Consider the following 9596-nt stretch of genomic DNA (forward strand, 5'->3'; position numbering starts at 1 on the left):
TCTACCGGTTCCCCTTTATCTATCCTGCTTGTTACCTCCTCAAAGAATTCTAATAAATTTGTCAGGCATGATTTCCCCCTCTCTCAGACTTTCACTATCTCTCTCTCTCTCTCTCTCTCTTTCATTCACCAACTCTCTTCCACTGCCTCTTTCACTCTCTCCTTCACCTCTCTTTCTTTTGCTCTCCCGCCCGCTCTCTCTTTAGCTCTCCTGCCCTCTCTCGCTCCCTCGGCTCTCCCACCCGCCTCTCACTCCCTCTGCTCTTGTCCACTCTGTCTCAGCTTTTCACCCTCTGTTCATTATGAGCATAGATAAAATTGCACATAAAGGATGCATTGCATTCAAACCTGTTCTTAATTCGGGGAGGCGTTTGAAACTCCTGGATGAGCAATGTTATTTGTAATGCAAGTTGTAGAAAGATCATATGGAGAATGATTGACTTACCTTACATCTGTAATTTCAAATCAGTGATGGACACTTTCATTGAAGAATATCTATCGGAAGTGAACAAGGAGATTGAGAAGTACAACACAGAAATTGAAAAGCAAGTGTGTCAAGATCTCTTTGAGCCATAAATTTAAAGATCCATTAAGTGTGATATGTTTTTGTATTAGACTGGGAGAACAAATTCCAGATAACGAACAAATTGCCTGAAGCTGAATTGGAGCCAGTTAAAATCAGAACTTTTTTTGTTATGCATCAAGGTATGTTTCACTAAGTGACTTTAAACAAAACAAGTGAAAAACCTGTGGGAATTTGCAAGTGTTGATAGCTATATTGAATGCAACAGATGGAATTCTAAAAATTTCCCACTAGCTGACCATCGTCATCTAAGTCTGTATTAGGATAGTTACATAAGATGAACCTTTTTTGCTGACAGGATCTGAATCAATGTTCACTTTTATTTAGAAAGACAAAATTAACATGATAAAATACAAAGCTTGACACTTTATAAATCTTCCAGGGCCCTGGATTAGATATAGTCTGTCCCAGAAGTAATTGAAGTTATACTACTTGCTGTTTAAGAAAGGACACAGCATAAATGACTTCAAGCTGGAATATTAAGCAAATATACCTGCTCAAATTCACTACAGAGGAACACTCATTACACATTGGAAATCAACACACATCTTGTACTTTTGTTTTAAAAGCTGCTAATTCCACCAAACCAATGACAATCTAGATTTAGTCAATGTATCTTGTGTAACAAGATTCATTCTGTCTGGAGGTCCTGGAGTTTTTATTTTTTTAAATGCTTTCTTTCTACAATTAGAGCAATGGATTATTTACTTCATACTGTAGAGATGCAAGTTGAGATTTGTACAAATATTCCATGGAATTGGTCTATGCAATCTTGGTATTAAGATCCTTTACCATAAATTTAGTTTACAAAAGTATTAGCAAAGTTTTAAGTAGGTATGCAGCTATGGTGTCTGATTGTTACACATTCGATTAATCACTTGTGTGTTTGTGGTTATGTGTTTAGATTCACTTCTGGTACTGAGTACAAATCCTAAACCACAGATAACAGATCTGTGTGCAGTAATGTAGTTACATAAAGATGGTACATTGGCCTGGCTTGTTAAATTAAATTTCTGTGTGAATTTAATTTTAAAAAGGATCTCCCACACAAGCATACAGTATTGCATGTATGTCTGTGCTTCTTTAATTTCCCCTGCCTTTCCATCCCTATTGCCATCTCAAGTCCATCTTCAGCTCCTGGCCAAAATTATTTGGCCTTTAGAGAAATGAATAAGAAGTTGTAGAAAGAGGTTTGCCTTATATGTAAGTAATGATTGCCAGATTTTTAATGCTGAATCAGGACAGACTTACTCTTGTAAGTATTCTTGTGACATCTGTTAGCCTTTTTTTATGCATGACTCTAAATTGTCCCTAACTATTGAGATGCCTGCAAATTAGAAAAGTAAAAGATAACTGAGATGTTCTTTTAAATGGTAATTTTCCTGTACGTAACATTTTTATTTATGCTGCATTAATCTGAGGCAGTGAAAGTGAGAATACAATAGATCCTGTTGTGTATCTTCCGTATACAGAAAAAAATAAAGTACAGTTTTAGAAAAATCAGGTACTGCTAATCAGCTGGCTTGGTGGAATAACAACTTTTGCAAAGTAAACTGAAACATGTGTTCCTATCCTATTCCCTGTGAACAAATATTAATGATATGGAGAGTAGAATTGACAACCTCTGTAATGAAATATGATGTGTTCAGGTTAATTTGTTTATTGGTTCTGCATTCTCATTACTTTTGGAAAAAATGTGAAGAACAAACTTTTTTTTTTGCTGCACTTTGTACTTTGTGGCCTATATAAGTGGGTTACACAATTCCCGTGTATCATGTTGGCTCCCACAGTTTGAGCATTCCTTAAAATAAGTCCGAGTCTACTCTAGACGAAACTTGTAGTACTGCTGTGCAACACATCAGATAATGCACTTGAGGACTAAAGTTATTTAGCAGGTAAATAGTATTAACCACATTGTTCAGCGTGCTTCTGTTTCTGCAACAATGGTTTTATTCATCTAGGACTTGGCTCAACTGTACTCTTCTACGTTTTGATTAGAAAAACACAAGAAGACTGAGCCCCATGTTTTTGTGTCCCAAATCAAACAGCTGTCTTCTATTACTAGAAAATAAGATGATACATATAAATGGTTTTTAAAAAGCAATGCCAGCTTTGTGAAGTAGTTATGGATAGCTGTTGAAATAACGTAGGAGCAAAACCATAAAAAGTGCTGTGGCATTACAGTACTCAGCTAAGGAATAGTTAAATGTACTTGCATTTTAAGGTTAAGCAGGGGCCCAAGAATTATAAAGACAAAAACCTATGTATTTGAACAGCAAGTTTTCCTTGTTCTGTAATATTTAACCATGCAAGGAACTATGCATTTCTCCATTTGGATATAAAAAGAAGGATATGGTTTTCTTGAACACCCTTTGGGTGTTGTTCTTGGGCTCTTGTACCACTTAGTTATGCATGTGACTTGCCTTTATGCATGAAGAACAGCTTATGGTATGCAAGGCTAAATTAACCAGTAGATACATTATAGGGGAACGGCTGTTGGTGAATCCTAATGCTGCCATTTACTTTGACATACCAGAGGTGTGTACCTAAAATGCACAGACTGGGTCACCAGTCACCAAATATCATTGATTTTCTTCCAGAGTGAAAGCTTTTAAACTTTACCATCGTGAATGTGATAAAGTAAAGTCAGGTTTTGATAAAACCAAACTAAATGGTTCTTTAAATATTCTGTTCATTCAAGAGAATGAAGTTCCAAGCATTTGACAAGCTTTATAGTGACGATTTGGGGTTTGCAACTAGCAACTTGATTCTAAAATTCAGTAATCTGCTACCCTGAAATTTACAACTGACTCCCTTTATTCCAGAAGATAGGCTTGAAAAACTTCCTTCACATGTTAAGTTGCATTGCGGTACAGCATTCTAAGGATAGTGGTCATATTCTAATGTGGATGAAATTTTCCATTTCAATGCACAAAAAGCAAATTTTGTTCCACTTATCTCTGGACGAGGGTAAATTTTAACCGATCAGGATGGTAACACTGATCACCAATACTTGCAGTCAACACTTCAGGTACTTGTAATGTTTTGCTGTAGGGATGATAAAGAAAACTTTAAGCTTTGTCACTATTTGCAGCGGTGTAACTGAATTTAAACAAATGGAAAACTAAATGAAAGGAGCATTTTTTGACAACTTTGCAAGTCTAATGAGTAAATGGCAGTTTAAGCACATTTAGCTGACAAAGCAATTAATGTCTATATTTGCGAGAAGTAGAAAACTATATAGAAACGCTTTGAAGCCTTCCTCTAAAAATAGTTTTTACAGCTATGCTGTGTAATATCCTGGTAGGGTTGAGTATTTGTTTACCAGTATAACGTCATAACTAATGTTAAGACGCTGGGACGGCAAAGAAGTAGCTTTTGTGTGTCCCAACGTAGAGTTTTGATGGGCGACATGAACTTTTTAAAAATAAATTTATATCTGAAATAGAAACAACAGTGCCTAAATATTTTAAAAGCTTTGTAATGTTTTCTAGCTGAAGCTGTATTAAGACTCAGCAGTGAGCCACTCTAAAGCTAACTGCTAAACCTTGATTTGGGGTGAACTTGCATTAATTGACGCAAGTAAATTATCATCCTGCACTGTAATAAAGTCTCTTTTTAAGATACAATGCTGTAATATATAATTAAAACTAAACTCGGGCCCACCCAAGATAGTTTAGGTTCATATATAAAGAAATGTGTTGTAATATTACATGGTATTGCAAATGTCGTCCATCATAAACTATGAATAAGCTAAGCTGCTTTGATATCACTAAAATGGAGTTAATTATTTTAGGCTACATTAAAATGTTAGTTTAACATCAGTGACTTCTGTGATTATAGAGGCAGAAATAGAGACACTATATGATGTGGCCAGCCATTCTCTTTGTATAGCACATTAAAAAAAAAGATTGATTTGAAATTGGTCCAATGTGGCATCCAGATGGCCTTAGCCCTTTCACCACATTTAATTCGCTGCCAATGGGAGCAGCAAAGATTATATCAGTCTTATTGATAATAATTTGGGCTGTTACTGATTTTTGGCAGCTGTTTTGCTGCTATATTACTCTGGATGAAACAAAAATGAAAAAAGTAGAGAATATTATGCAAGGCATTATTTCTTGCACTACTGAAAGTGCAAGTTATTTTGTTGTAAGCTACATAGCTGGTGGCTTATTAATTCATTAATTGCAAAGGAATCTAGAGTGTAAATCACTTTTAGCTTTTGTTAAAAAGCAACAAGCTGTGTATGTTCTGTCAGGTCAATAATATGAGCAGAATAGGGTACAGTGACATATTTGTAAGTTCAACCCAGAATATGAGAGGCCCATATTTCTAAGTGACTTGTATGATTGCCTTCATTCATGCCAAAATGCCGGCATTTGTATGGTATAAATCATAGTGATGGATTATTTAAAATCCCACTTAAACCCATTTAAGAATGAAAGGACTTTGTTTATTAAAGTTTGGAAATAGAAAGACAAGGGTATTGACAAATGTTTTGGTATAATACAATGGTTTTACTAAGCACAATGACAACCAAAGTAAAAATTTTGGTCCACACATATCTTGGGTAATGATACTACTGTAGTCTCTATGAGGTTATTTGGTGTTTGGCATTTAACTGGATTGGGATATAAAAGATATTTGAGCTTAAAGACAACACTATTGAAAGAATTGTATTCTTCAGTTAAATGCTAAGGCAGTCGCTTACATTAAAATGCTTTGGGTTTCTGGGCCTCCTGTTAATTTTGACCTTTTGAGCATTCTATTAAAAATGGTGTTGGTGAAAGGGATTTAGTATCAAAGTAACAGGAGTTACAAAGCAAAGTCTGAATGCTAGGCAGGGGTTTTGATGTTAAACTATTAGCAAGCCTTAACAAAGTGTGCTTGCTTCGTTATTGTTGGGAGAGTGTCTTGTACTGGTCGCTGAAGTTATGGAATGTACATTCTTTGGAAGGGAACACAGCAGCTTGAATTAACTTACATTCCCTTGTCTACTTGACTCAAGGGTTAATTTAAGTTATAGTTTGTGTTCCCATTTGGAATTCTAACAGTATTTGCACTTAAGAATTCAGTTTAAAAATTGGTATTCAGAAAAAAGGGAACAGTTTTATTTGTTTGATAACAATGACTTTACTGTGATTTCCTACAACTTATGATGTAATTTTAAACGTCAGATCATTAGCAAAATAATTTACCTCATAACATAAATTGAAAGCTATAACATAAACTTTTAGACAATTACTTGCTGAATTTTGCAAGCAAATTTCTTCATATAAATGAAGAGTGAATTCAGGAATTTATTTGTTTGACTTGAAAGCGTGCCAAATTTGTCATTTTGATACTAACTTTAACCACTTTAGCTTGTGTTTTTTTTGGGGGGGAAGAATATCTTTAAATTAAAAAGGTTGAATTGTATTTGCACAAAACTACTGTAACTTCAGTTAAACTGGTTTTGCGTGTGACTGAAGCTTTTTTGCATCTCTTGTATTTATTACACTGCAAAAGATATAATTAATCCAACAAATTGTATAGAATAATTATTAGTTTTTCCATTTATTTTTGTATTTGTTGGCACATTTTTACTTGTAGTTGTGTGATGTTTTGCAATTTTTACACGTAATTTTCAGCAATTGCGTTTCGATTCAACTTTCAATAAAGTTTATATGTTTCACCAATTAAAGTGGTCATCTTTAATTCAACACCGTTCAATTCAGGATTCTGAAATAAAGTATTCCTTTTTCTAAAATTGAAGGGAGAATAACAAATATTGCAGGGTGAATGAGCAAAGTGACCATAGAGCCATCGTGCAGAAAGCCATTCAAGTGGAGCGGTGAAAAACAATGGGTCTTTATAATCAGAGACTTCGATGGTTCCGACTATCTTACCAGAACAGTTAGCCTGGAAAAGTTTTTTTTATTCATTCACGTGGTGTGGGCTTCGCTGGCTGGGCAGCATTTATTGCCCATCCCTAGTTGCCCTCGAGAAGGTGGTGGTGAGCTATCTTCTTGAACCGCTGCAGACCATGTGGTGTAGGTACACCCACAGTTCTGTTAGGGAGGGAGTTCCAGGATTTTGACCCAGAGACAGTGAAGGAATGACGATATATTTCCAAGTCAGGATGGTGGGTGACTTGGAGGGGAACTTCCAGGTGGTGGTGTTCCCATCTATCTGCTGCCCTTGTCCTTCTAGGTGGTAGTGGTCGTAGGTTTGGAGTGTCGAAAGAGCCTTGGTGAATTCCTGCAATGCATCTTGTAAATGGTACACACCTACCGTGCGTCAGTGGTGGAGGGAGTGAATGTTTGTGGATATGGTGCCAATCAATCGGGTTGCTTTGCCCTGGACGGTGTCCAGCTTCTTCAGTGTTGTGAGAGCTTCACTCATCCTGGCAAGTGGGGAATATTCCATCGCACTCCTGACTTGTGCCTTTGTAGATGGTGGACAGGCTTTGGGGAGTCAGGAGGTGAGTTACTCGTCACACTATTCCTAGCCTCTGACACGCTCTTGTCGCCACAATATTTATATGGCCAGTCCAATTCAGTTTCTGGTCGATGGTAACCCACGGGATGTTAGTAGTGGGGTATTCAATGACAGTAATGCCATTGATCATCAAAGGGCGAAGGTGGATTCTCTTTTGTTAAAGACGGTCATTGCCATTTGTGTGGCGTGAATGTTATTTGCCACTTGTCAACCCAAGCTTGGATATTGTCCAGGTCTTGCTGCATTTGGACATGGACTGTTTCAGTATCTGAGGAGTCGCGAATGGTGCTGAACATTGTGCAATCATCAATGAATATCCTCACTTTTCTCCATATGATGGAAGGAAGGTCATTGATGAAGCAGCTGAAGATGGTTGGGCCTGGGACACTACCCTGAGGAACTCCTGCAGTGATGTCCTGGAGCTGAGATGACTGACCTCCCACAACCACAACTACCTTCCTCTGTGCTAGATATGACCAACCAGTGGAGAGTTTTCGCCCTGATTCCCATTGACTCCAGTTTTGCTCGGGCTCCTTGATGCCACACTCTGTCAAATGCGGCCTTGATGTCAAGAGCAGTCACTCGCTCCTCACCTCGGGAGTTCAGCTCTTTTGTCCATGTTTGAACCAAGGCTGTAATGAGGTCAGGAGCTGAGTGGACCTGGTGGACCCCAAACTGGGCATCAGTGAGCAGGTTATTGCTAAGCAAGTGCTGCTTGATAGCAATGTTGATGACCCCTCTCATTACTTTACTGATGATCGAGAGTAGACTGATAGGGCAACAATTGACCGGCTTGGATTTGGCCTGCTTTTTGTGTACAGGACAAACCCGGGCAATTTTCCACATAGCTGGGTAGATGCCAGTGTTGTAGCTGTGCTGGAACAGCTTGGCTAGGGGTGTGGCAAGTTCTGGAGCACAAGTCTTCAGTACTATTGCCGGAATATTGTCAGGGCCCATAGCCTTTTCAGTATCCAGTGCCTTCAGCCATTTCTTGATATGTGGAGGGAATCGAATTGGCTGAAGACTGGTATCTGATGCTGGAGACCTACAGAGGAGTCTGAGATGGATCATCAACTCGGCAATTCTGGATGAAGATTGTTGTGAATACTTCAGCCTTATCTTTTGCACTGCTGTGTTGGGCTTCTCCATCATTGGGGATGTGGATATTGGTGGAGCCCCTTCCTCCAGTGAGTTGGTTCATTGTTCCCCCCCCATTCACGACTGGTTGTGGGATCGCTTAGTCTATCACTTGCTGCCAATGCTGTTTGGCACTCGAGTAGTCCTGTTTTATAGCTTCACCAGGTTGACCCTTCATTTTTAGGTATGCCTGGTGCGGCTACTGGCATGCCCTCCTGCACCCTTCATTGAACCAGGATTAATCCCCTGGCTTGATGGTAATGGTAGAGCAAGGGATATGCTGGGCCATGAGGTTACAGATTGTGTTAGAGTACAATTCTGCTGCTGCTGATGGCCCATAAAAGTTAGAAGAATTAAAACTACTTCTAATTCATGGGTAACTGTGGTATTGACTCCCCTAGACTGTCCACTGCACCCTGTGACCCACTGACTATCACCCTCCCAAACCACCCTCGCCCAACCTCTTCAACTGCCCCTCAAAATAATGGTCATGATAGGAGGCAGTATATTCATGGGGATAGGTACTGTTCTCATCAATTAAGATGTTTTTTTCTCCTTCAGAGAGTTAAAGACATCTCCTCTCTGCTGGAGGCTAACTTGAAGTAGGGGTTGTCATGATCCACGTAGGAACGAATGACATAAGTAGAACTAGGAAAGATGTTCTGCTGAGAGAGTTTAAGGAATTAGGGTCCAAATTAAAACGCAGAACCTCAAAGATAATTTGTATTTAATTGCCATTACAAAGAAATGGTTTACAAGGTGACCATGTCTGGGAAATCAATATTCCAAGATACACAACAGGCTAAAACTTCCAAGGAGCGGCAATCACAGTCGGATTGCCACTCTGCTTCTTTTGTCCTTCCTGAGTCGGGAGCTGCACCTTCCTCGTCCGACCTTCCAACTCAGGCCGGGTGAGAAAAGTGCGGTGCAGCGGGTTCCTGAGGCTTCAGTGCAGTACAGCAGAGATGGACGAAAGGAAGACACGCCCCCTTTTTACGACACTAGCTGAGATTTGGTGATGGAAATGCCATTAAGTGTCAAGAGAAGATGGTTAGAATCTCTGTATTTGGGGTTGGCAATGTTACAAACAGGGAGAGAGGCGAACCGAACTGCATATTTTTTCTTGCCCTCTGTAAACAGGAGTGTTTTAAAGGAGCCAAGGATATAAATATTAATTCACATGAATATCAGAATCCAGTGAGGGTTCATTCACATGGGAGTTAAAATTCAGGAAGGTTCAGCTAGCTGAAAGCAGGAGTTGCAGAATTCCTTTAAAGTTGGTGATGATGCAGCAAGATGAGGTTGGTACACAGAGACTTGGTTAGCTCTGCAGGCAATGGCAGGAATCTTCCAGAAAACCAGGCTTCGAAGAGGTTTACAATTGAGGCAGTCTT

At 38.9% G+C, this 9596-nt stretch overlaps 1 protein-coding gene across 3 annotated transcripts in view; it reads left to right on the plus strand.

Moving 5' to 3' along the window:
• The window catches only part of dnaaf9 (dynein axonemal assembly factor 9), a 237916-nt gene extending 231653 nt beyond the window's left edge, over positions 1-6263 (plus strand). For all 3 annotated transcript variants that reach the window (XM_041190151.1, XM_041190158.1, XM_041190167.1), the window contains one exon: positions 469-6263. In XM_041190151.1, coding sequence (XP_041046085.1) covers positions 469-575 — 107 coding nt within the window. In that variant the 3' untranslated portion in view covers positions 576-6263. The remainder of the gene's footprint in view (positions 1-468) is intronic.
• Positions 6264-9596: the final 3333 nt, after the last annotated feature.

The sequence above is a fragment of the Carcharodon carcharias genome, chromosome 1, assembly GCF_017639515.1.
Source record: "Carcharodon carcharias isolate sCarCar2 chromosome 1, sCarCar2.pri, whole genome shotgun sequence".
NCBI classification, from domain to species: Eukaryota; Metazoa; Chordata; class Chondrichthyes; order Lamniformes; family Lamnidae; genus Carcharodon; species Carcharodon carcharias.